General features: G+C 43.4%; 1 protein-coding gene across 5 annotated transcripts in view; it reads left to right on the forward strand.

Annotated features, from left to right (window-relative positions):
• lef1 (lymphoid enhancer-binding factor 1) overlaps positions 1-27589 on the forward strand; it is a 41811-nt gene that overhangs the window by 9960 nt on the left and 4262 nt on the right. Inside the window, exons 4-10 of one of the 5 annotated variants that reach the window (XM_024289903.2) lie at positions 11477-11609; positions 15595-15685; positions 16452-16571; positions 17190-17352; positions 18034-18141; positions 20697-20745; positions 21221-21262. In XM_024289903.2, coding sequence (XP_024145671.1) covers positions 11477-11609; positions 15595-15685; positions 16452-16571; positions 17190-17352; positions 18034-18141; positions 20697-20745; positions 21221-21255 — 699 coding nt within the window. In that variant the 3' untranslated portion in view covers positions 21256-21262. The remainder of the gene's footprint in view (positions 1-11476; positions 11610-15594; positions 15686-16451; positions 16572-17189; positions 17353-18033; positions 18142-20696; positions 20746-21220; positions 21263-27589) is intronic. The other 4 variants (XM_024289904.2, XM_024289901.2, XM_024289902.2 and 1 more) reach the window with 4 other exon arrangements.

Raw genomic sequence — 27589 nt, forward strand, 5'->3', positions numbered from 1 at the left:
GTCTTTTCCGAGCCGAGGCTGAAATCAATCACAGTGCCGAAGCAATTATGTGTAATTCAACCCCAGCCAGATTAGTGACTCTTGTTACCTGAGCGACCAGAGCTCTGTAATCTGTGAGACACACCGGCCTCACCAGCCACAGAGAAGGAGCCAGGAGCAGGCAGAGGCACTTGAGGAAAGAGGAGGGGATTCGGGGGAGAGGTGCTGAAAAGCAGGCTGCCATGCTGCTGCCCAGCAGAGCAGAAAATCGGAGTACAATGGAGTGATTACACTTGCAGATGTAGCCTTATTTATGACGAGATGGATGGAGAGAGTAGAGAGAATAGCGCGTGCTGATTGCCATGGAGCTCGCTAGTTAGTGTGCTAACGATCCAGGTCGCTTTTGTGTTTAAACATGTGTGCACTGTCACCTCCACTGTTCTTCCAGTCCCCCCACCCACTCCATGATTCCCTCTACCCCGTCCATGCGCTGTCCCCCATCTCGTGCCATATCTCTATCCCTCATGCCCTCCACAGTCGGCTACGAAATGCAAGCTTGGCTGAGGCTCCTGCCCCAGGCGCCCAATTTACTATGGCTGGAGAAACACTGTGGCCCCAAGTCACAAAGGAGAACAGCAGAGCTTGTTTCCCTGCTGCTGCAGCTCATCCAATTTGAGCAACTGTTTCAGCGTCTTAATACGCAGCAACGCCGTTTGAACCCTCCTGCCTTTTCATGCGGCTCCTTCCTCAGAAAGACTCATACCAATCGTGCTTGCTCTTTAGTGTGGGCAACTCCAAAACATGGTGGGAGACTGGAGCTCATGGCTGTTTTGGATTTTTGGTATTTAAAGCTGTCAAAGGGGGTCAGTGATGAAATTGCAGACTTGCTTTTTTGGAGAACAATAAATTGAATGCAGTCTATCAGTAGGCGTTGGTGTCACAGCTAAGAGAACAAGCTATGTTTTTGTGGTATTTTTTTTCCTTCTGCAGTCGCTTCATGCAGGATGATGAAACGCACAAAGATATCCAGCAAGAATATTTTTGTTGACGTGAAGAGCTCACACTGTACCGGGCCTCTTTTGATCATCAGTCGCCAATGGAAAAAATAGTATTTTTTCGTAGGATATAAATATATGAGTTATATAATGCAGATGATCAGTGTCCTATAGTCTGTGGCAGGTTTTAAAACGCTAGGCTGACACAGAGCGGTAGAACTGACTCTAAAAATATAAAGGTCACGCTGAAAGGATTATGTGGCATGAATGGAGCCACCGTCCAGCACCGCAGGAACCCTTAAATCCACCATCAGCCACAGTCCCTCGACGCAGGGGCCAGGTGATGCTTTTCATGTCCTCCAATGGAGACACATCACAGAAGCATCCTCCACTTTGAGCTGCCCGTCATCAAACAATGCATCAAAACATCAAATCAATCCACCCCCACTCTATGGCTATCTCTTTGAGATGAAACATATTGAGGGGAGGGGTCTACTTCCAGGTCTCCCTTCGGCAGGGCAGACACTGACACTGCTGTTTGCTATTAAACCAAACGCTTGTTTCTAAATGTACACTCTACAGTTACGAGGAGACAACGTGGTGGCAAAAATAACTTTATCTTAAGTGAGATTTTCCATGTTTTACCAATTTCTGGATCACAATTGCTCCAAGATCCATACAAGTCAACTACGTGTTTTTAGAGAGCAAGCAATAGCTGTGCAAAATAAACCAAAATAACAGAAAAAATTACTTAAAGTTCAATTCATTTCATAGAATTCTGAAAACCCATTTTGAAAATGATGGATTGGATGATTAGATAATGTAGAAGTTTGCATTGGCAAGCTGTAGTAACAAGTGGTGGGGGGAAAAATCAATTTTTAGATGCATTGATAATGATCCATAAACGATTCTGCATCGTTTTAGGCATTTAGATAATCGATATTGGAAAAATGTATATGATTTAAATTAAAAGTAACAAGCAAAACTAAACGCTTTTTCACTCTGACATTTTTGAAAACAAGACTGACCTTCCAGATCTCGTCATCCAACCGACCCTGAACACATTTATAAATCTGTTGTTTTGCTTCTTTTTCAGTCACTTTAACACAACCAGGATTTCAAATTGCTTTAAATTTTGCTTATCTTAATTGGAAGTAAATGTTGATTTTCTTGAAGAAGTTTATCTCAAAACCATACAAAGTTTCTTTCCTACTCATTGCTAATTGCATGGCCATGTGTTGGTTTCTTAGGAGACAAGCAATTATGACCCTCATAGTTGCGCCTCATGAATGAATCCAGCTGAAATGGATCCGTGTTGCGTTCTTTATTTGGCTGACACTTCAGGTCTGTGGCATCAGGTGCATGAGCGTGCCATATAATGGCGCAGCAACCATATGCCCAAGGACTAAGGAGACCCTTTTGTATTCCAAAAAATTAGCATATCTTTAGACGTATCAAGGGATAAGCAGACATCCTATGCCGTGTACGTGGTCATTGTTTTGTTTGTGTTTAAGCCCACAAAACCCAGCTACAAAGCTAATTGACGGGGAGGAGTTTTCTTGTGACCGCTCCAGATCCATGGAGAGGTTCTTTAAGAGTTCCCGTCTTCTGTGGGGTTGGAGAAAAGCCGTTTGTTCGAAGGGGGATCAGATCTGAATAGCTCCTTGCTTGCTATTCAGATCTTAGCAGGGGCATGTGCGCCAGGCTAGAAAGAAATCCTGAAATGTGGGGTTTGATTAATGACTAATTCCATGGTGAAAGGCAGTTGTTGGTAGACTTTACCAGTTAATCCCTTAAAACGTGGAATTGAACCCAAGCAGTGGGCTGCCTGTATTGTTGTTTGATCCATTATGTGAATGAAATGTTTGCAATGTCATCCACAACTATGAAAGCTCCTTATCACCGTGACAAGAGGGATGCATTTTTTTAACCCGTGCAAAAGAAGAAAAAAAAAAATGGTGAAATCAATTCTGTCCAATTTTCAAGAAATTGTTTTGAATGTTTCAATTGGATTCTTAAAAGACTCAATTAATGGCAGGGTCAAAGGTTCAGATGCAGGTGAGCTTTGCATCAGCAGTGCCATGTGTCTTTTTTTATTTATTTATGTTTTTTAGGATTACATAACCGTACAAACGGAATCAGTTATCACAACTCCAACCTGAGCCTGTTGTAGTTGCATCAAGTCATCCCTGGTAGTTACCAGTGATCTCTATTTTTATTCATTTTATTCTTGAACATCATGTGGGAGGGTGTGCTTCCGTCTGAGGGAAATACAGAAAGAAAACTAGGTCAGTACTCTCTTCAGCACAGGCAGAAGCCTCCGTTTGAATCACCTCCCTATCCACATTTCCTGGTGTGTGTGCCATTGACCTGCAAACACAGCGGCACTCTCACTGCCAGCTGCTTGGTCCATTTTTTTTTTTTTTTTTTTTAGTGCCACCAGTTTGCAAATAGGAAATTTTGCATTTAAGCTAGTCCAGGCTTAGTGCAAAGAGTACTGTCTTTAGCGCTCATCTCCGCAAGTAGACGCACACAAAGACCCCCACTAGACTCTATTTTCCCCCTCAACGCTGAGCTCCCAAATCCAAACTGACAGCCATTCATGCCCAGAATACCTGGGTGAAAGCTGAGGGTGGAAACACTATCTAGGTGTAGCAGGCAAATCCGCTCTTGTTCGGCAGATCTATGAAGCTCCTGCATAAGGCAATTCATCAGCACTTTTCCTCCCATTCTGCACTGCATTTTCTCTCGCTATTTGTGTGGGATTGTACGGAGGCTAAGGTTTTGGCGCTCCTGCTACCCAAAGTTAGCTTGTGTTGCGATTTTATTTGTATACATGTCTCAGGGCCTCAGACTGTCTTTGGATGTGGATGTTGGCATCATCGTTCTGCCTGGCATGAATGGAGCTGCTCAGCAGATCAGAGCTGGCGTCTAATGATAAATCATGCAGTGTGTTAATGCAGTAGCGAGGCTGCTATAAATAGTTACTGAAGCGGGATGGTGATTGATTTAGGAGGAAAATATTCCAAAAATGTTCAGATTTTGGTCAGCTTTAAAAATCAGTTTTCTTGGTTTTATTTTTTAGTTTGGAGCAGATCAAAAAACAAGTGTGATAAAGCTAAAAACTTAGCTTGCATGTGCTGTTTTGTTTGGAGAAATTACTCCAATTATTAATTTCCATTTATTTCTTGCTAAATCTGGTGTTCAGGTGGGAGAAAATTTGCACTTGGTGCTCACAAATGTTTGTGTGCGGTCTGCCTTTGCTATATGCGTATGTGCTTGCAGGCCTGCTGACTGTGGCACTTCAGCAGAATGTTTGCCCTTTCCTTAGTCCTTTGATGTGACCAGGTCCTGCTGTGATAATGAGCCCCGTGCCCCGCCGCAAGGTGAACATCCTGCAGTTTGCCCAGGGCCATAGCAGCAATCCCAGCCCCCACCACAACTACACGCACATACATGCAAACAGAACCGTGGAGAAGCTGAGTCCCATTTAGTGCACGGATTGTTGTGGATTGGCAGGAATTCAAGTCTTAAGTCTGCATTGGTGTCTATGTGGACTGTCCATACCACAGACATAGTAAGGAATCCTTTTTTTATGGGTAGATTCAGGTAAACATTTACAATTATTTATAAATATGTGTTTAAATGTAGAAATGTTAAAAAAAAATACTGTACCTGAGTGTCATTTAGCTGCTTGTACTCTTTATTAGCCAGAAGCCTATGGACTCTGAAAAGTCAGATCGTCAAATCATATTATTTATCATTAAAACTAACGGTGATTTATGACCTAGAGACCGTGAAGTCCAAACAAACGTTTCTTTATTTTCTTTTCCTTGTTTGGTCAAGTGTGATAACTCCTTTGAACTATGGTGTGATAGTGAAAATGCAAACCAAACCAAAAAAAAAATAGAAATAAACCAGAGTATGCAGATAAAAAATAAAACGTTTAACAGCATGAATTAACGAATTAGAAGAAGCGAAAATCAAGAAAAATATGGAAAATTTCACATTGCTAAATACAGTATACTAGATAGTGAAGGTGTGGAACAAAGCCGTAAAACAAAACTTGCATCTGCTGTGTTGGTTCTAGCTTTTAACCTTTAAAAGCGTAAATACACAGCACTGATATAGGTAGAAAGCAGAGGGAAGGTTACTGATACATCGTATATTGTGTTGTGAGAATTGTGAAAACAGATATCAGCAAAGCCCAAATATAATTGAGGGTACAACATCTCCTGTGCTCAGGAAAATCATCAAGGGTTCTATCCCGCTGTTTTCTGTTCCTTCAGATGAAGTTCAGAGTAGAGGAAATGCAATGTAAACACACCTACAGATGTAGCACCCCTGGCTAAACTATGATAAATCACTGATGTACCAATGCGTTTGTAGCAAAATATGATCTCATTTGAAGTTATAGTAAATACATGTATAAATAACAATAGTCATAAATACATTAATAACATTAATGATGACTATGACGTAAAAAATCTAACCTAAAGTTAAATAGGGGTGTAGTAAATATTGATTCAGTGAAATATCATGATGTTTTATTTGTCGATACTTGTATCGATAAAAAATACTGCTTAGGCAATATTCATTATAAGCTAACATGTATTTCAATCTTACCTTTGTTTTCCACTTAAATATTTTCCAAATTACCAAAATAAAAGGACCATGAATTTGCGAGAGTAAAAGCATCTTGTTTATTAGATACAGTTTTAGCGCTTAATGTTCTGATCATTAAATAACATGTATTTTACAATTTACTTTTGTGAAAAATATATTAATATTCTGATCATTCTTAAGTTATAATATCAAAAGTAGTGAAATATTGTCTGGTACTGTCTTGGTATACATCAGGATGTGTATCGTGATACGGCCTGATTCTTGCCAAAACACACCCCTAGATGCAAACCTCTGTCACCGTGACTTCCTAAAAGTTTGGAGGTTGCAACAGCAGTCATTTTGTAAAGCTAACTGAATGGTGATAACATTATATCAATTATATCTGTTATCTGTGTTACAACAAGCTTTCGTACAACAGCTCACATCAAAGCTTTTTGAACTTTTACATGGAGCTTTTTGTTTACCATTGTCGTTTCACAGGCAGTGTCTGCACTGTCGCTAACTCTCTTTCTTTTTTCTCCGAGTTAACATGTGAGGGGAAAAATAGCAACTGGATTATTTATAATGATCTGTTCCCTCAGTTTGTTAATAGCACCATGCTGCACAGAAATTAAGAGTTGAACACTTTCAAAAAAGGAAGTGTTTTAATCTGGGGCAGGCACATTTCACACATATTATCTCCCTTGCATGTTTAGAATGTCAGCAGCAGAGCTAACATGATGGGTTGCTGCAAGCGCATGTTTTTCATGCCAGCTGAAGGATGATGGGTAATCCATCTTGTTTTATTCACTCGAGTTTGGTGGTGGGATAGAAGACTGTGCTGTTTATAGCTTTTATTTGTGTTTGTTTGCAGTGTGTGTGTGTTGCAGTCCTTGGACGGTTTTGGTCTTTGCATCATGAGGAAATTTCAAACATATTTGACCTCTAGGTTTCTTTGTTTTTGTATCGTATGTTTACAGAATCACAAGTGCTGCTATTGAATGTTTATTAGAAATTATGTTACTGAGAAATATAGAATTTGGAGAGTGATTATAGTTTTATTTGACATAAGAGTATTTTGAGCTAAATTAATTCAGAAAAAGTACAAAATTACACCTTTATAACATTTCCATTCATGTATCAATTTTCTAAACCTGCTTAGTTCCTTTTGGGGGATCACAGGGTTGCTGGAGCCTATCCTCTGCACTGTTGGACAAAGGCAGGGTGCACCCTAATGGTTTGCCAGGTCATTACAGGGCACGATGGAATTCAATTTACCAAAAATAACTTTATAAATTGATTGAAAGACACAACATCTGATAGATGTAATCCTATCAAAACACAATGACGCATAGTTTTAACATTAAGAAGGAGTCATTGTACTGGGTGACTGTTTTAGTTCCCTGCATTTGAGCTTTAGTTTGCTATCTGATATACCTTTTTTAAGGTGGTATTCAAGCTGTAGAGACATTGTCTCAACACCTTAATGACAGAACGCCAAACCATACAAGATGGTTAATATAGCTGTTGTGGTGAAGTCCAGATTCCTTGAGTTGCGCTGTTTTGTTACCTAACAAAACTCAGCATCCTTTCAGGATCACAGAGAGATCTGAATTATAAAATAAAGAAACAATGAATTGACATATATTGATCTTAGAGTTCTTTTATTGGTGAGAGAATTTTTTTTTGTCTGGAGGAATTTAAAATGCTACCATTAATTCCTTTAGATCAGAGTCCTGACTGCTTGGTGACCCCTGTGTTATACTTGCTTGATCCTGATGTGGGTCACAATGGTGGCTTGAATTTATCAGCTGGGGAAAAACATGGGACACAAGTTACCAGTCATTATAGGAGCCTTTTCCCCCTTGTTCTAATAATAATAAGCACTCTGGCCACAGAGGAGCCTTTCCTGTGAAATATGTATTCTTGTCATTCAAAGCCGTCTGTATTCAGTGATTGATAACTGGTTATTTATTTAGGCTTCCACAGGTTGGTCTTCGTAGCCTTTGGTATACAGGGTGGTACAGTGCCTTTTCTTTGCTCTTCTTTGCTCTACTTTAAGCAGATGTTTGCTCTCTTTTGTTGAGCAAAGGTTGGACAACCAGCTCGTAAATACACCTGAGAGTGAACACCTGGTCTGAGGTTGATTGTTGGAATCCAGTACTGGACACACCTTTGCTTCATACTCAAACTCTAAGCGTCTACAGTGGCTTTGTCCATATAAGCTTCTTCTATGTGCACTTTGTAAGTAAGAAAAAAAATATCAAAAGATTTTTTGGTTACATATATTAGGGGTGTGCTCTCCCTAGTAAAAAAAACTGATGTAATTTGAAATGATTATCTGCAGGAAGAATAATTCCTTTTTACTGTTTCAGTTTCTTGCCTCATCTTTTTTTTATTTTTTGTCTATTAAATGTCTTTTTTTCTACAGTTTTTTCTCTCTAGAGTGCAGAAAATCATAAGTGTGGGTGAGGTGAAGTTTCGGGCCGAGAAGGCCTTCTGAGTGAATAGATTAAGCGGCATGGGAATCCATAGCCACCACTTGAGCGCCATCTCCCCAGCTGTTTGTGAAACACCTCACATGGTTTCTACACACTTGATTGTAGCTGCAGGCGCAAAGAGTCCTCATTGCATATAAATTACAGAAGTGGGAAGTGATTATAAAATTCCTCCTTTTCCTTTTTTTTCCCCACTCCACTCTGCAGAAGTGGTATAATTGAGGGGAGTACAAAAGCTGGGCTGTAAGGCGTGAGAAGAGTGGTGCTAAAAAGGCAATATTGCAGGGATAGTCTCTGTGTGACACGCAAACCCATGGAAGCGCACGCCATTCATGCTTAGCCACCATGGCAGGATGTGGTAATATGATAAAACAACTGCTCACGGACACCTGGTGTGTTGTCTGCATTTGGTTTCAAGGCTTAAAACGTCAGGTTGCTCCAAATTTTTCCAGTTTAACAGCACTGGTTCTCCAGCTGACGTTTTTCTGGCTTTGTAGGACTCTGCCAGCTCCAGTTCCACGCCACGAGTTTCACTTAAAACCACATGAAGGGTTCTTTTAAAAGGCCTAAGCCTGGGCTTGAAATTCCAAAATGGAACTTTTTTTTAGTTATTGCCACCTCTCTGTTTTGTTTAGAAACAAAAAAAGATCATAAACCCTGTTATTTTTCTTATAAAATAAAGTAGTTTCCCAGTATAGCTGTGGTTGCTGCTACTGAAGGTCTCTGGAGTCAGGGAGGAGTTGATCAAATAGCTTCAAGGTTGTGTGACCTCCACTCAGCTGAGTGTCTTCAGCCACTTTGTCCAGGGAATTGGTTAAGAGTTTTGTGATTTGGGGGGAATTTTTCAAGAGTTTCAAAGTGTTTTGGGCTGCACCCCTACAATTGTAATTGACATGTCTTTTTTAACATTTTATTTTTATCTATAATTTGGGGAAGCTGTTAAATTTCAATTGAGAATAGATTCATATTCTATAAGGAAATATGGAGCATGCATCCAAATAAAAAGCTTCAGGTTTTTCCATGGTGGATTTTTTTTGTATTCTTTCCACAATGGAGGCAGATTATCAAGAAATTGAGAAAAATTGGATTTGACAGCTGTAACTGGTGGGATTGCAGGAGAACTCTCCTCTATGGCGTCAATTTTTCCTCTTTTTCATTGTAATTTGTATGGATTCAAAAAAAGCAGTTACAATATTACCAAAAAGTAAAAATTATTTGCCAGTTATTAATATTTTTACCTCTCCTACTCTTTGAAGAAGACTTGAAGCCGGCGATAATCTCTGAGGTTCTTATCTCTTTCCCACAGAATAACAAATGGGAGTGGAAAGGCGTAAAGTAATATGGGTGAGAAAGCTATTATTTGGCCCGTGGTGTGGGCATGTACATAGCCCCCATCAGCCCCGGTTAGCCCCCTCTTATAGGTTTGGTCACATTATTAACCAGCTCTCCCCTCTGAAGGATGGAGATGGACACTCCCTCAATCACAGATTATCCCATCACCTTTGACTCTTGGTGACCGGGGGTCAAAAACCCATTTCAGCTAAATCGCTTAGTCTCATTAGCTTCCTGGCAATTTTTTTTTTTTATGTCAGTAGCTCAGATTTAAGAGTCTGCTGAGGTTGATGATTCACTTTATGGTTCACAACAAAGCAGAAATTCTGAGGCTGAATTGATAGAAGAGATGGGACTACAACAAAAGAGGGGGTCTGAAGCAAATGAAGCCACAGTCATTCAGTCATTTCGCTTTGCTGGTGTGAGTGTAAATGTAAGGAATTAGAGAGGGGGGGGGTCCTCTCGGGTGCCAGTCTGTGCAAGGTTCGGGCAAACCCAGACATTCCAGCCTCGCCGGCGTTGGGGTGGGGTGGATGTGTGTATTGTGGGAGTGGGCCAGAATGTGCTCCAGTTCCCACTCGGTCCTGCAGGAATGTCACTGGTATGAGGACATACAGAGCAACCTCAAAGAAAAGAGTTCATCTGTCCTTATGTGTAGTACTTACTAATTTTAGAAACACCTATACTTAAGCCAAATATATATATATTTTAATTAAGTATTTTTGATCAAATTGGATGGGTGGGAAACAAATAAAGCCATGTCTTCAAAGTCCCACTTCAATCATCTTTTGATTTATTGTAAAAGTGTTCCAAGTGGTCTTTTAATTATGATTATGCTATTTTTAGCCACCTTTAAAAAAACCTGCGTCGTTTTCTTGGATATAATTCATGCAATTTAATAGAAATTTGCCTAAAAGTTGTCGGTAGCATTAGTGTGGATCAACCCTGCCCCCTCTTCCCATCACCCATAACTGAGCGCTATCTGTTTACACACTCTTCCGCTAGCTTACAGCCCCTCACAACCCCAACCAAACATTACTGATGTGACTAAAACATCAAACAATATCCAGTCGTACAGTGTTGGAGCAGATTCCAGTTCGGACGAGGAAAACAAAGACGCACACGGATCTCTTTGTCTGCAAGTGGATGCATCAGAATGGAGTCCATTGTATTTTCTACATCACAAATAGGATCTTTTTCAATCATCATTTTTTTCTGATTTACATGGATTTGAATAACTAAATACTCAAAAAAAATTTCTTTATAAATGTCCTCCATCATGATAAAAACAGGACAAGAACATGTTAAGAACACCAAAAACACAATTTTCATTGGAGTGGGTATTTAAGGCGATATTTGGACTCCAGCTTGCCTCAGGGTTCAAATTTGAAAAGCAGATTCAGTCGGACTAAACACTCCCATGTGTTTCGTCCAGATTAAGCGTGTAAGTGCTGTTGGCTGAGGTACTGCTGTGCCTGTTTGGGTCTGTTTTAATTGTCAGGAGGTACTGCGAGTTCCCTCTGAGTCAGCGCAGGATGAGGAGTCTGTGGCTGGGCCACTGTTGACGTGATTACCCCTACATTAAGCACCACTGCAGACATCTGTCTAACTCACGCATTCGCTCCATAGTCAACCCCCGTCCTTCCTCCTCCTCCTCCTCCATCCCTCATCTCTTCTTCCCCCAGCTCTTGCTCTGTAATGAACTCCCCTTATTCACCGGCTAATGACTGCCTTTGATCTCCCGCCTCAGACCTCTGCTCTAACACTACCTTGCAAGTCTCTCATTTCTCCCCCCTCCACTCTTTGCTCCACTGCTCGCTTGCTTCTCCTCTGTGTGCATCCTTCTTTCTGTTTCTATCAGAACTTGCACATGCACCCTCTTTGGCTTGTTTTTCCTCTTTTCTTCAGGGAGCGAGATTTTGTAGTCCTGCTGACCTAGGCTAAACAAAGTTCTGAACTGCGGGGCTCACGGAAAAAAGTGTCTTCTTCACTAAACTCTTCATGACAATAGTTCACCTGTTCTCCGCCACGTTATTGACAGTTTTAAACTCCATTGTGTCTCTGCAGTCCAACAAAGTCCCCGTGGTGCAGCCGTCCCATGCAGTCCACCCACTGACCCCGCTGATCACGTACAGCGACGAGCACTTCGCCCCAGGCTCTCATTCGGGCCTCCACCCGCAAGACGCCAACAACAAACAAGGTAGGAGAAGCCGGCGTGTGGCACAGCGAGCGACATGTCCATCGCGTTGGTTTGAAAGCTGCTCGTGTCGCGGCAGAGCTATTTACAGATCAATGCAACTTTTTCTGAGCATCGTCTCACTATATTTAAGTGCTGTCATGTGGCCCCCAAAGGGCTTTTACCAAAAAACATGTTTATCTCACTGCTCTGAAGTTTTCAGGGTCTGAAATAAAGCATGAGATGCAGGATTTTGTCAAACTGGGTCTACATGTGACTGTGCTGATACCTGGTGTGTGTGTGTTTTTATTTAACTACAACTGTCAACTCTGTCAGGAATCAGAGATGCTCCTGCTAAAAATATGTCAAAGCAAAGTCATCCTCCTAACATCTCTGAGTGAGAATTCATTTGAAGCAGCCTGTGGGATGGCACGCTGAGCTCTGATGCCCTCTCCCTCTGCACTCTTTGCCTCTCGGGAATAACTTCAAGCTGCAGCTCTGACAGCTGCGGAGAAGCTCCTCTGCTGTTTGGACGGGCTCCTCAGCCCCGCGCAGCTGGAAACTTTGGCAGCTCCTCGCTTGATGCCACAGAGACGCGGGCCAAACATAGTTTTGTCCTGCACCTTTTTCGCTTTTCTTTGCTTTCTTCTTCCGCGGCTGCCAGTTGAAAAGGAGGGGGATATCAAGGCAGGATGTAGGCGATGAAGACGAGGAGTTCTGAGGGACCGGCTATAAATAACGATGTAAGCACAAGGGATGCAGCCCTGTGAGATTTAAAAAAAAAAAACTGTGCTCCACATATGTCATGCATCTGACAAACGTGCTGGGATATTTTTACTTTATCAACTAAATAGTAAAAAAGAACAAACAGGTAACAAAGAAAGCTGCACTCTCTGGGTTTGAGGACTTGTTGTCATGAGGAATTCAGGAGCAATTTCTATTCATTTTCCTGTTCGCCCTGTTTCTGACAGCGAAGAGTGGAAAGAAGCACCTGGGGCGCCTTTTCCTTACCATTTGATCTTGGCATTCAGAGCCTAACAGAAATCCATGTCCAAGCAATCCAGTTGCAAAATTAGCTGCAAATGATTTCCCCAGGCATATTCATGTACGGGTAGAGCTGAGCCGAAGAAAGCCAAATCTCCCCTCATTCTCCTGCTTTGCTGTCCCTCTAGTTCTTTCTCTCATATCGACCAATTGCTGCTCTGCTTCCTTCAGTGGGCTCCCACTTTGATCCGCTCGTTAATTATGAAAAACAATCATGGATTTTCTCATTATGGCTCTAATATGCAGAGGGCCGCTATGTGGGCTGGAAGGTCGCACAGAGGGAGGGGGCGGTGGAGAATCTTTGCTAATTTTTCAGTGTAAAAAGGCAAATCTGACATACTAAGTCTAAATTTGAGCGCCAGCTGTATCCAGCTTTTGTGTGGCTTGTTTTGGCTTTGTTGGACGCCAACGGGAATGTGTAAAACGGGGAGCGGGGGGGGTGTAATTAGGCATCATAGAGGTGTGAGTGACAAGGTTAACACGCCGGGGCTCTCTCTTCCTCCCCTGCTGCTTCACCTCTCGCCTCCTTCCTTTCTCCCTTTGGGAGGGCCCTAAAGGAGTGTTAGGCGGTGGATTAGTGAGGAGGAAGCAGCGCTATCCGCGCTATGAATCCAGCATCGCAACATTGGCTTTGGGGATATAAGCCTCCCTCTCAGGCTGCCTCTCCAAGGAGGTATGCCCCTTCAGATCCCAGCCTGGGGAGAGGAGGAGGCAGAGGACGAGAGATGAGAGGAGCGGGGAGAAAAGGCGGACTCCAGCGGGGTTTGGAAGATGGTGCTAATCTGAAGGCATGTGCCCTTTTCTTTTTTGTGTGTGTGTGTTTTTGGGTTGCGTGCAGCCGCATTCCACTTGTCTGTGCATGAACAGCATTTCCTGACCTGCCAGGAAAGACCAGGAAGCAAACTGATTTAGGAGAAGAAGGGATTTCAAGTCAGACAGATGTTTGTCATCCTGCAGCTCCGTTTTCACTGCCTTCTGTTTGGAAAATAGACCTCCTGACCTTGAAGCCCAGAAGGAGGTGGAGAAAGGAGAAGCTAGTCCAAACAGTTAGCATGAGCCAATCCTGTGCCTACTGGGAGCACAGCTGCCTCCACCGTTAAGAAGAAGCTGCAATTATGCAGCTTAAAGATGCTGAAACACGCTGAGAGGAGCATAGCTCAAGGAACAAATGATCCTTTCCTCCTTGTCAAATATTGAAGTTAGAGATCATCCTTCTGCAATTGTTTTGAACGATCACAAACTTTTGAATTGTAGAGAACTACTGTATTTTCCAGAATCGCTCCGGAGTATAAGTCACAGGAGCCAAAAGATGCATTATGAAGAAGATAAAAACATATACAAGTCGCTCTGGAGTATAAGTCGCACTTTTAAGAGAAAAGTCCAACATTTATGAACAAATTTGACAAGCACAACGTAACTTTGCATATGATACCGAACTCGATTCGTGTGTCAAATTCGAGTCTCCTGCCAATCTCTTAAAAAAAAAATAAATAAATAAAAAAAATAAACGCGACTTATAATCCGGAAAATACAGTATGTTGCTTTGTTTTCACTGAGTAGTCAGGCATGGTACAGTCCGGTATTTTGAGGGTTTTCATTGTAAAATTGACCCATTATACAGTACAGAACCGTAACCTCTTGTGGACCCCCATCGGCTGAGGGTGCATTGAGAAGTGGGACATTTAGGGGGAGTCTGCCCTTTAACTGTCAGAAAGTTATGACGAGATTAGAAAGCGCCAAAATAATGCTCATTTAAGCTAAACGTTTGTTAGCATTTGGGTATTTGTGGTTTCCTGTGTATTCTTTTGGTCAGGAGTCTATATTGGAAATGACTGCAATCAAGGCCTGGTCTGCATTGGAACTGCAAACGGTTCTTGCCATCCTTGTCAACGGTGTGATGCACGGTGACCTAGCAGCACGCTAGCGGTCAACAAACCGCTTAGTGGACGCGAGGCTTAACTGAGTAGAAATGCTCGCCAGAATTAACTGGACTGTACCGTACCACTTAGTGGAAACGAGGCTCATGGTTGTTCAAATTAAGGGAATGCTCCCATCCAAGTCTCTTTAGGGTGAGTTTGTTCTGTTTATCCCCACTGGTATTTTGGCTTTCTTTTCCTACTACTTCTTTGTCCTTTTACATCTTTTTTAGGCTGTTAGCTTATGTTTATACTTGTGTCAATAACCAGTTGTACACTTGCAGGGTTTTTATACAACTATAAATGCATTCTTTTTCCGAGGCCCTGACTGATGCCGACTGCCCACCTGAGAGTCGAGTCCTTTGCTAAAGATGCTCAAAACACCAACTCACACTGTTCCAGAGTATTTGCGGTTGTCATAATGTGACGGACAGAGAAGCAAATGCTTTGCAAACTGCTTCAACAACACAGTAAAAGATATCAAATCAATCATGGTTTCTGGCAAACTTTATTGGTTTATCTTCCTTTGTTATGCTCTCTGTCATCTTTATCTTTTTATGTAACCAAAAAGACGACGTAAAAAACACAAAATGCCAAGTTTTAATGTTTGAAGCTGTTATGTCAAAGACTTTTTGTTTATGCTGTTTAAAATAAGAAGTGTTAGTAAGAGAAAAAAGTTTATCTGTTAAAAGGAGTTTTCTTTTAGAGTTTTAAATGCCAAATAGGTAATATATATACAAAATGTATTCGCTTAAGTAAAGAATTGGACTTACTCGTCTCAACACAAAGTTACTTCAATCCTTTTAGTATCAAATTATGTGAGAGGGAAAGATACACAGCTCTAATGAAATTCAAATATTTATGACTAATACCTGCTCTGTTCTGAAGTAGGTCATGATGGTTGTTGAAGCATATCCCAGCTGTCTTTGAGCAAAGGGAATTTTGTGACCAACCCCACCCAAAATTTCTAAAAACTGGCATCATCCCTGTCAGCATTCATGTAAAAAAGACTAATAAGACATTTCCTTTATTTTCTTGTTGTTTTCTAGGAATGCCCAGGCATCATCCTGGACCAGAGATTGCCAACTACTACTCCCTGTCCCCTGGAGGAGTGGGGCAAATCACACCACCACTGGGATGGTGAGTCACAAATGGATGACAGCAAAGCAAAAGTTATAGTTTATTGCAGAGGATCAGGAATGACTAAATTCAGTCTTAAACACGTGGACACTGACTCCACAGACAGTACATTAATGACCGGCTTTGTGTGCCTGTGAAAGAAATCCTGACTTCCCTCTTTGATATTTCTGTTGGGTTCCAGCAGCTTCAACCACAAGGGCTCCTTTGTGTGCCCAGCATCTTCAAATCCATCAGCACATACGTGCCCCTGCATTACCATATGTCTGCTTAAGCTCCATCGAATCTCTCCTCATCCTTACATTTACTTTATGTTGGCAAATTACTTTTTTTTTCCTTTTTTTTCTCATCAAGTTTGGTCAACAGAAGTGAGACATTTGGCCTAAAGCGCAGAAATTCCTGCAGCTTGATCTCAACTCATCGCCTGAGTTAAAAGCTGTGTTGTGTGGGTGTGGGGGTTGCATGCCAGGCACAAGAGAGGCCTTAAATGTTGCGGTCAAACTGGATGCCTGTTGTTTCCCTCTCTTCAGTATCCCCAAAATCCCTTACAGTCTTAAATCCCATTCATCAGCTGCTCCTCTTCAGTCCACACAGAAGCAGGAATCTCAGCTACTATGTGGACTTTAAATGTCTCTTCTCTATTAATGAGCCTTTCCTCTGCATGTTTTTGTGGATTTGTTTGTGGCGTTCAAGTGAAACAACACGTAGCGTCAAGAGGCTAAAAAGAGCTAAAAGCAAACACATTTTTACCTTTTAATTCTTATTGCAGGTTCTCACACCACATGGTCCCCGGCCCCCCTGGTCCCCACGCAACTGGGATTCCCCACCCAGCCATCGTCAACCCACAGATCAAACACGAGCCTCCGCATGAAACTGACATCATGCACATGTGAGTCCTTCAAGCACAAAAGTTCTCCCTCGGTCACACTCTGCACAGCCCCGCAGTCGGGGCCTTGTTCTTGTTTTCCCGATTGGAGCAGATAATCAGTGAGGGCATGTGCTCCTCTGATAACATCCCCATGCCTCGCTTGGCCTCGGGCCTCACAACACTAACAGCACACACAGGTCTGACTCTAGTCAGAGGCAGCATCCGCGGTGAATGTGCTGGAAACTGTTGGCAGGACTCTGAGGTGCTTGTGGCTGACATTTCCATTATTCATGCCCATCCTCAGCTGGGACTGCACTCGTATCAAAAAGGCTGTCAGAAAGTGAGTCCACAATAATCAGCTCTTTGCTTTGAAAGTCTGAGCGTTTAGTTTTCAGCCAGGGTTCTGTGGCTGCTACTATTGGCTAAAGAATTCCTCCACATGACGGGGTGCAATTGCACATGATTAAAGAGGAAATGGCCTTAAAGCCCCCATGCGCTGCCTCATGATTGGCTACAAGCAACCCTCCGATGATTTCAACACCTAACCGGGACCGTGGCTTTCTTCCTCTTTGTTTTATCCACATTTTTTCTTTCCTAAAACCTTTCAGTCGTTTTTATATCACTATTTTCTTTTTACAGGAAGCCCCAGCACGAACAGAGAAAGGAGCAGGAGCCCAAAAAGCCGCACATCAAAAAGCCGCTAAACGCCTTCATGCTCTACATGAAAGAGATGCGTGCAAATGTGGTCGCCGAGTGCACGCTGAAGGAAAGCGCCGCCATCAATCAGATCCTGGGACGGAGGGTAGGTCAGATCGCTGATGTAAACGCCGTCTCACTTGTTTTATCAACTGCAGCTTCATTTAGGAGCCGATGGTTCAGGCCAAACAGACTTTTACCGAGCCCAATTAGTGGGAAAAAGTACAAAGATTTGCCCTTCGATTAGCCTAAAACCAGTTGTGATGATTGTCGTAATGATTGTCCGTGCCAATTACATCGCTCTCTGTGACACAAATGCAGCCTGCGTGAGTGACATTTAATCAAAACGGTCTCAGTAAAATATGCTGGGATAATGGCTGGGCAGAAATTCGTCCCTTTTGAGGATTGGGAGCAGAGTGGAACCACAGAGCCATGTTAAAAGCCTTAACGAACAGGCCTAGGCAGCCAGCCACAGCAAAGCCTAGTTTGTGGCCTGCACAAAGTAATTGCTTGCTGACACAGTTAGAGTAAAAAGCTCAATTAGAAGCAATGTTTTTGATATAAAATCAAAAGTGAACTTTGGTGCATTTTAATCCCAATTCCTTCTTTGTCTTTTATCAGTTTTATCGCTTCATAGTAAATGTTCAATCAAACTTTCTATGTGTTATCTGTAAAAAAAAAAAAAAATAATAAAATCTCAAAAGACATCTATGCAGAACGCACTGGTGCAAATGGCTAATTGACTGTTTTTCTCCCCCCACTACCACCCGAAACCCCCCATTTCCAGTGGCATGCTTTATCTCGGGAAGAGCAAGCTAAGTATTATGAGTTAGCTCGCAAGGAACGGCAGCTCCACATGCAGCTCTACCCAGGCTGGTCTGCTCGAGACAATTATGTAAGTATCAACAGAACAGACTGGCAGAGGTGCGCTTGTGTGTGTGTATCCGTGTTGTTGTTTTGTGCTGCATGACTTCCTCCTCAAATGACACCCCCCCCGCCCCCAAAAAAAAGGAAAAAAAAGAAAAAAGAAGACCACGCAGTCCTAATTCTCTCTGGCCTCCTCCATACTAATAGGGTCCATTTGTAGACCCATTATTTTGCCGTGATGTGTAATTCATAACATTGTTTTAGCACCCTTCGCTCTAAAATGGATTGCAGCGCCATTATGGTTACGGTGAGTGAAAATTGCCCGGTAATGGTCATGCCAGCCTTTGATGTCCTACGTCAGCGCGGATGCAGAGGCAGCTGTTTGACTGAGCTGTGGGGGCTGGATTGTTCACCGGGCATTCAGCAGCAGCAACCTTTGGTCCCCGAGCCGTCCTTCTAGCCAAATTCAGGATGTTATCGAAGGGGTGTCACGATTCATTTCAACATCGATTTGATTTATATCATAATTTGTGGATGACGATACTATTCAGTCGATATTGGTTTATGATCAACACATTCTCATTCCCAAGTTGTTGCCTAAGGACCCCACTTTTTGACATTTTGGGTGTCACCAACTCGTCGTTTTTTGGCATGTTGGCAGTTCTAAATAAATCAGGGGTCCAGGTGTTTTGTCCGACATGGACCAGTCCTCGGGATGAGACCGGTACCAGAACCCTAACCCTGACTCTGTACCCTAACCCTAGAAGGCATGCGGTTCCTGTACCGGTCCACGTCTGGTACTGGGTTAAGGTAAGGGTTAGGGTACCGGTGTGGTCCGGTCCTAGTCCCGGTTTGCGACCCAGAGGTTTTTGAGCCCTGATTTAATTGGAGTAGCCAGCACGTCAAAAAATGACAAGTTAGGGACACCCAAAATGTCAATTTTTGACGCAGTGGGATTGTTAATCATGCAACAATATGTGACGACTTGGAAATGAGAACGTGCTGTTTTGATTTGATCCGATCCTCTGACCTAAAATTGATCCAGGACATCTCTTGCCAAAAATTCTGCCAGAGGTAAATACCTGGCACTGATTCCAAGTATTTCTTGCAAATGTGAAAAAATAATAATAATAATACAAATGGAACATCATTAGAACATTAGTCCACACTGTATATTTGCATATTTTTTCAAAATTCAAAGTGTTTCCACACATTGGACTCTAATGAAGATTGGATCATTTCTTGATGCATCACATGTGTGTTGTCAGCTGTGATGACACTTTTTAACGTTATATTAAAGTAAACCTTAAATGTTTACAAACAATTTCATGGCAGCTTGAAGTATTTAACAAATCAAACCATTTATCGCAGTTTACGCCCTCTTTTGCGAAACATGTATCGTGGTATCGGCATATGTTGTGATCACGATAAATTTGCGATTTATTGTGTAGGCCTAGACAGATCAATCTGGTTGGATCAAAGGAATAAAAATCAATTCATCAATTAAGTTGATTTAATTGTTTCATCCCTACTTTATTCTGTTTTTTGGTAACAGATGGTTACAGTGTGTATAGGTGTCCATGTGAGTAGAGGTTGTCCAAACTTGTTGTTGTATGTATGTGTGCTTGCGTGTTGTGCGATTTTTCTGAAAGAGAGAGCACCAGTTTTTCTTAAAAGTGTGGCTCCGGCACTCACATTCACTCCACCACCAAAGTGCTATGTGGTGTTTATCTGCCTCCCCTCGGACACCGGCAGCATCCCTCCTCTTTCCGTCTCCGGCGCTCCACTGCCAAAACGGTGCGACACAGAGGCAACAGATTAGCAGCCCAGTCATCAAGTCAGTCCTGATCTTTAATGAGACATAAGAGGGAAATTGCACAGAAGTTTCAGTGTTTCACATGAGGGAGATAAAGAAGTAACTCCTAATTATTTCTCCTTGCGAGCGCTCTTCTCCAGCGCTCCCTCATCTATCTCATCAGCTGTAGGCAGATCGTTCCTGGAAAACAGGCGACGCGTTGGGACGCAGAGTGTGCGGCTCTCATCCTGTCTCTCACCCACACTCTCTTGGTCGCCTCTTTCCCATCTGCCGCAGCAGTGGAAGGCAGATTAGCTCATGAATAAGTGGATTAGCAGACTTTGCAGCAGGAAACCAAAGTGCTGCTCATATTTGACTAGAACGACTCTACACTGCTATCTATACCTATAGTCTCCCCCCCTGGGGATTTAGCGTAAGCTATAAATCCCCGGGCACCCCCTCCGCCTCACTGGAAGAAGAGTGGCGCTCTTCATAGCCCATGAGCCAGTCTGGCCTAATTATTGTGAGCACTGATAATTACACTTGATGGTTTGGGGGATTTCGTAGATTGTTTTGAAGCGGACACAGCCGCGAAAAAGAAGCTAACAGTACCACTTAGCATCCTCTGAGTGTTGGATTTTGGCCGTGGAGACTGGAGTCTGAGGGATGCTAGTTGAATGCCCAGCAGGGGATGAGTGAACATGGCAGTCAGCAGCATGATATCAGAGTGGTCTAGTGAGCGTGAGTGCTGGAGCCACACTTTATGCGTTCCCCTGTATATGTTTTAGGGGAAGAAGAAGAAGCGGAAGAGGGAGAAGATGCAGGAATCGGCCACAGGTGAGCGCCTCTACCATCTGCAGCTGCTCGCATCTTGAAGTTGAGCGTTACAGCACCTTTCCAAAGAGTCCACACTCTGCTACTGCATGCCCTTTAATGAAATACCACAAATGACTCCTCTTCAGCCTTGTGTACTTCACATTCCTTCATCTGTTTGTCCGTATCCAATCTCTGCTTTCACATCTTACACCTACTTTGGGATTAGTCTGTCCATTCTTACAACTACTTACAAATCCTGGGCTTTGCATTATTTGTTTGCCTGCTGCATAACCGTATGTCTTTTTTTTGCTGATTTTGTTTAGCTGCACTTTTGAGCCTACGTTTAGCTCTGCAACTGTAATCCACTGAGAATTACATCTCAAGTCAAAATGTTGGTAGCTTTTTTTTCTGGTCATTTTTGGCTCATGGGCAGAAATGATCCATGCTGTCTATAGATATACCTCAGATGTTTAAAAAAAGATGCAATTTTCTGCAGGTACAGGCCAGAGAATGAAAACGGCGTACATCTGAGAATATGGTAAGACAACCCCTCTATGCCCTCCCTGTCTGCTCCACTTTTTGATGTCAAGTTTTTCTTTTGAAACTGCTAAACACTTGAGAGCCTGTGCTCACAGACTAATCCTAAACGGGTCCACCCTAACCTCACCATAGTCATTGTGTCAGCAGTGTTTAGGCCTGAAGAGGGATTGCGCTTTGTGTGTGGAGTTTGCTCAGAGGCCTAAGCAAACTGCGTGTTGGATCTCTGCATGTCTGTGTGTGAGCTGCATGTGGAAGTATTTGGACTTTTTTGTGTGTGTGTGTGTGTGTGGATGAAAGGGTAACATGTCGCGTCAGACGTTTGAAGCTTATTTGCCTCCTACCATGCGTTAGGAAAACTTCCCAACAAAAGGTGTTTTTGGAAAATAAATGCTCCATGAATCAGGCCGCTCACCCACTCCCTGTTTTCTGAGCGTGGACTAAATATTACATCTGAAAACACTTTAACTGGCCCAGAACTTTTTTTTTTTTTTTCTTAAGTGGTGGTGGAGGCTAGGATTTCAGCCCAGCTCCATATGGGCTACATGTGTTGTCTTCCTTTGCTTTTTTTTTTTTTTTTTTTTTTGTTAAGCAGAGCAGGATTCAGCAGCGTTTGGCAGGAAGTTAATGAGATGCTATACCTTAATACGATTTCATGGTATCTGAGGTCTCAGGGCGTCTATAATGCTCCAATAACAAAGACGCAGCTCTGTTTTTAAACACATGAAAGATGGATCCAGGAGTATTGATTTATATTGAATGTTGCTGAACTGTCACCTGCTTTTCTCTGTCTGGAATAAAAGTATTAACACTCAGTCTGTTTGGGGGGGTGGGAGGGTTCTTCTTTTGCTCCCTCTGCATCCTCTTGCTTCCACCCCACCACCACCACCACTCTTTCCCTCCCTGGGAGTGTGGTAGCATCCTGTTATTCCGCTCTCTTTTGGCAGCAGAAAAAGCCAGGCAGATGTGACAAATCTGCTCTTGCGTCAAAATCGAACCAACCAGACAAAGGTTTTCCACTTGATCGATTCTTGACCCTGTGGCTCTCTTTTCTTTTCTTTTCTTCTTTTTTCCCTCACCCCCTCTCATACTCTGTTTTCAAAGCACTGCGAGTGCAAGTGCTAAAAAAGAACTTTATCTCTGATCCAATAATTAGCAGTGCCTAGCCGCAGCAGGATGGACACCCTTGCTGATTCTTAGTGACAGCCTTAAACTAATATGCATAATACCGAGGATACTGCCACAACTCCCCAAGCCCACAATTTATGCATATCCCAAAGAGCCGGATTGAGGTTAGCTTGCTGCAGACGCCAAAAAAACATCTTTAAATGAACTTGTGCGTCTACTTCTTCTAATTTGTCCCAGCCTCCACCCCATCTGCCTCTCTCCTCTGTTTGAGAACACATACAGGAATTAATAAATAATCAGAGAAATTGTGGTGAAGTGGAATTTTTTTTTTTTTGTTATTTTTGTGAAGCATTTGCTAAATTGGATTTTATTTTTAGATCTCATGAAGTTCAGCCCCACGAAAAAGTGAGAAAGTCGTGTTGAGATTTTTGGCGTGTTTTTTCTGCCTGTGAGGCAATAGGTGTTGAGTTGCAGGGCAGCGCTCGGCGGCTCCTTTCTGCTCCTCTTTGTTATCTTTGGCGTGTCAAACAGCCGCACAGCTGGTTCCCACCGCCCAAATGAAAGTTTGGCAGTCCTCGCCTTGGCCTCGTCTTCCCCAGCGCTCCCTGAAAACGTTCACTTCTGCTTTTCTGTCATTAACCCCCCTATTTTTTATTTTGTCTCCTTCGTCTTCTTGCTTCCTCTCGCGCTCTTAGCCTTTTGTCTGGCTGAGCCTGCTGATTCACAGCCTTTGAGATAGTTATCTGGCTGAGACACATGCGCGCCCTCCGGGCTCCCTCTCAGCTCAGCCACTGCACATTTTTTTCACTGGGGGGAGACACTTTTAACAAAGGTGGCTTTTTAATCAGCCGCGCAGGAGCCGCAGCGTTGCAAACACTCCCCACGAAGCAGCATGAGTCACATTTCTCCACTTTTCATACCAACCCTGTTTTGTTTCATGACAACCCCCCCCTAGCTTGTAAGAGAAGCTTTTTTTTTTAATCCAGAAGATCCAGGATGTCTTTTTAAATTGATACTCGATGATTATGATGAAAGTCAAGGGTCACCCTTAACTGCATGCTCTGGTCTGCAAACATAAAAGAAAGTCTTGTTCAAGCATTGGTGGCCACCAAAGCCCCCCCCCTCTTCCCCAGCTCGCCTCGTCTCCGCCGTGCCCCAGCTCTGCTCCCTCTGATGTGTGCAGCCAGAAGTCAGCTGTCAAAACTCTTTGATGAGCGATGAGGGTGGAGGAAGATGGAGGGAAGCGGGTGCGTTAGCAGACAGAGGCAGGGAAAGAAAAGGACCGGCAGAAAATCCCCCCTCATTCTCAGGAATTCAGATTTTACGCAGTCTCACTCATCTGCCACTCACCCCTCTGTCTCCATTCCTTATTTTCTAACCTTCCACACACACATAAACACCCCCCTCCCTCTTCCCTCCTCTCTGTATCTTTCAGACCCTCATCACTCGCAACCCCTTTCTCCCCTTTTCACGTACACACAAACATCAGAGCCCGCCAGCCGCACGCTCCGGCTGCAATTAGCCAAGATTCAGCGTCTGCCTCCATTTCCCGAGTCGTTTCAATTTGGCGCTGAGCCTCGAGGCCACAGCGGCACAGCCCAGTGCCTCCACACCCTGCCTTATTAGTGACCTTAGATAATTGGAGAAGAAATCCGGATCGCTAAAAACTAACTGTGGGCCTCGCTCTGAGCAGCGCAGAGGGGAAATGAGAGGATGTTTATAAAACTACTTCACCAAGAAAGAAAGGAAAAAAAATCCTGTGTGGGTAAGAGGTTGAAATCTGGGCTTAAGGAAGAGTAATACCTCAGTTAATGTTAGTCGGAAACGTTCTCTCCCTCCTCTGACCTCCACTAAAGTGGCTCTGTTTCTGCCCCGGCAACCTTATTTGACACTACAGGGGAAAGAGAAGGAGGGGGGTATAGCGCTCTTCAAAAATCTGTTTGCGCTGGAGGAAATGCAGCGCTGGTGCTGCAGTTGTTTAGACTGGGGTGCAGAATTTGTTTTGATTGAGTCACGGCCCCATTGTGTTGCGGTTTGGCCAGCTGCAGTAACAGTATGAGGGTCTAGTGTCCTGGCTATTTGTGATGTCTTCTCTACTTCCTGTCTTTCACCCCCCCTCCTCACTACAGTCTTTCCAGAGGAGGAAACTCATGACCTTATAAAACGCTCCCCTCTTGAGATCTGAATCTGCAGGTAGCATAGCGCAGGAAGGAAGATGACTCTAGAGGTGAAGGGATTTTTCCCCCTCTTCAGTCGGGTCATTGTTGAGAGGCAAAACCTGAACTCACTTTTCTTCTTCCTCTCATTTTCTGCCTCTTTTCCTCCCTATTTTTCCTCACTGTTGTGCTTCCTGCCTCCCTCCTCCACTCTGATCCAGGATATGCATGGCAGCAGGAGCTTTTTGAAGCGAGACCGCAGCGGTTAAAGTCTCTTTGAATGTGCCGCAGCCCTCCCTCCCGACGTCCTCCCGCCTGCAGTGGCTCAGACTGAGCCGTGCGGGGGCACAGGGCCAGACTCTAGCTGCCCGGGCCCCCAGCGACGCTGCTTCAGATGTGGGAGACGGCTCTTTCCAACTCCCTCCTCCATCCTCCCCTGTGCTCCCCTAGTCTCACCCACGCATGCTTGTGGTTTGGGTTGGTGACTCCCCAGCCCCATTCCCCCCTTTTTTTAACCAAACCCCACCCTTCCCTTACTATGTAAGAAAGACCTTTCCTCTCAATTGTTCTCCTGCTAAAGTCTTTCCTTGATACCTAAAAGATTCTCAGGTGGAATCTTCGGTTTGACTGACAGATAGAATTCGAGAGTCTCCTTTTATGCCAAGCATCTGTGAGCTGAAAAAGTGCTGACAACGCTCACATTTCAACCGCTTTCAAGTGGATTTAAATGAAAGAATGGCGTGTCTGACTGATTTTTTTTTTTCGTCTCAAAAGGCAGGACTTCTGTGACTTAACAGACTGCAGGTGCCTTTGAGAAGGAGTCACCGAAAGTGAGCAGTTAGTGCCACTACAGAGTATAAATCATAGCAGCCCAAAAAAAATTGATGCACTTTTGGGAACATGTTATTTAACACAATATGGGCAGAAGAACAGACATTTAATCTTGAAAGGCAAATCACAATAATGGAATAGATAACAATACAGCCTCATTTCCACTGAGTGGTTCGGGCCAGTCTGATACGGTACGGTTCACTTAATTCTGGCGAGAATGTCCACTCAGTTAACTTCCACTGAATGGTTTGTTTTCATGGCTCATGCGTGGTGTAGACACTAGCTTGTCATTATGTTATTGTCGTGCAACAATTAAAAAAGCAACAAGAATGGAGGAGGTCATCCAGTCTTTTAATTGCTTTACTTCTGGTACATCGTGTATAACAGGACTTTAATGTTGCGGACGACTTAGACAAATACCGCTTTAAAATGCTTACAAATGATGGAAATGTTAGCTTAAATGGTGCTGTCTAATGTCGTCATCACTTTCTTTCAATCAATGGGTGGCTACAACATCTCCGCCCCAACCGTTCCTCTCCACTTTTCAATGGACCTACCACTGATGGGTCCACCAAGAGGTGCGGTTCAGTACTGTTTCTTATCATTTTACAATGGAAACGCTTAAAAACCGTACCAGACCGCTCAGTGGAAACAAGGCTTAATAAACTGAATATGTACATGTTTTTTTAGTTTCATGAAGCATACAGTATATTAGCAAAACATATGAACGATTATTCAGATAGCCACAACAGAAAAAATATGCTAACAAGTCAACTAAACTCTTTATATCACTTTAAATCACCAAATCCGTTCGTCCTCAGTGTCACTTTGGAACAATTCCACCGAGCCCGGAATTAAACTGAGCAGAGCTTCTTCTACTGCATTGCTGTCAGTAGCAAATATGGATACAAACACCTAAAGTGCCCTCTAGTGGTTTTTGGTATTTATAAGTTGCACCCACAGCCAAACTATGCAAAAACAACAACAACAAAAGAAAACAAATTGTGACTTATAATCCAAAAAATACAGTACCCTTGATTACTTGGCCTGAAGACTCCGTTCAGAAATGTGGGCACTTTAGCTATGAACTGTGTCTCACATGGGCAGAAATCAACATAGATATTGTTTTCTATATTTGTACCACAGCTGGACCAACAGTGTAAAGCAAATGTCGTTCTGGTGTGAAATAAACTTGTCCTTGGGCACTGCAGAGGTTTAGTTATGTAAACCACTTTAGCGTTAAAGCTACTCTTTGTCTGTTTATGCTGCATGAAATAAGGTTTACATGTGTTGGCTGATTCAAATAGTCAAGGAATTGAAAAGGGCAAATGGGGAAGATTTAGTCAGTTTTTCATATACCAGCCCATCTCACTGTAGGAGGAGTTTGTATCTCACAGCTCAGAGTTGTTGTAGTAGTTGTAGTTTACTATCCAGATTGAGGTAACTATTCATTCTTACATAATTCAAATCTATTTTCCTATAATGATGCATTGCTTTTCCCACTTTCACTCCCCTTTTGCATCATTTGTCCTCAGCACCCCTCCTCACCCTCGTGCTGCAGCGGTGGAGTCAGCACCTCCGCCTGTGCTGCACACACCTCTCCACTTATTTTTAGACACTTTTTGGCAGCTTTTATTTTTTTCCTTCCTTTTAATGGCACATAAAGAGCGAGGGAAAAAAAGACGGGGGGCTGGGATTGGGGCACGAGGGGAACGGAGGAGGTAGATGGCGTTGCCAGGATGAAGGTTAGAGGGGCTGTAAGGCGTGCGGGGGCCTCAGCTGCGAGCGCTTTGATTTTGGCCCGGGAGGTGAAAGCGGCGATTGAGACGCGAGAGGCTGTGCCAGTTATCTTAACCTCCCACACTTCAAAAGCTGGGTGAGAGCTTGTTCGACTCCTTCCTCCCTCCCTCCGTCACATAGAGGAGTTGTGGGGGGAATAAGGAGAGGAGACTGAACCTTTGCTCACCACTCTGAACAGAGGAGTGTTTCATTTCCTCCAAAGAGAGAAGAAGAAAAAAAACGGAATCCAGCCAGCATTCCTGAGCTCTAATGTAGAAGGAGACCGTGGAGGGGGAAGGCGGGAGGTGAGCAGGAGTGAGGGGTCAAGTTGCTTCTGAATCCCAGTGTTTGTGTCGGCTGGACCCTGTGAAGCTCTGGCCTTCTGCCCCGTACAACCACCGCCACATAAGCACACAGCCCCGCTCTTACTGCCC

This window comes from Oryzias melastigma, linkage group LG1 (assembly GCF_002922805.2).
Source record: "Oryzias melastigma strain HK-1 linkage group LG1, ASM292280v2, whole genome shotgun sequence".
In the NCBI taxonomy this organism is placed as follows: domain Eukaryota; kingdom Metazoa; phylum Chordata; class Actinopteri; order Beloniformes; family Adrianichthyidae; genus Oryzias; species Oryzias melastigma.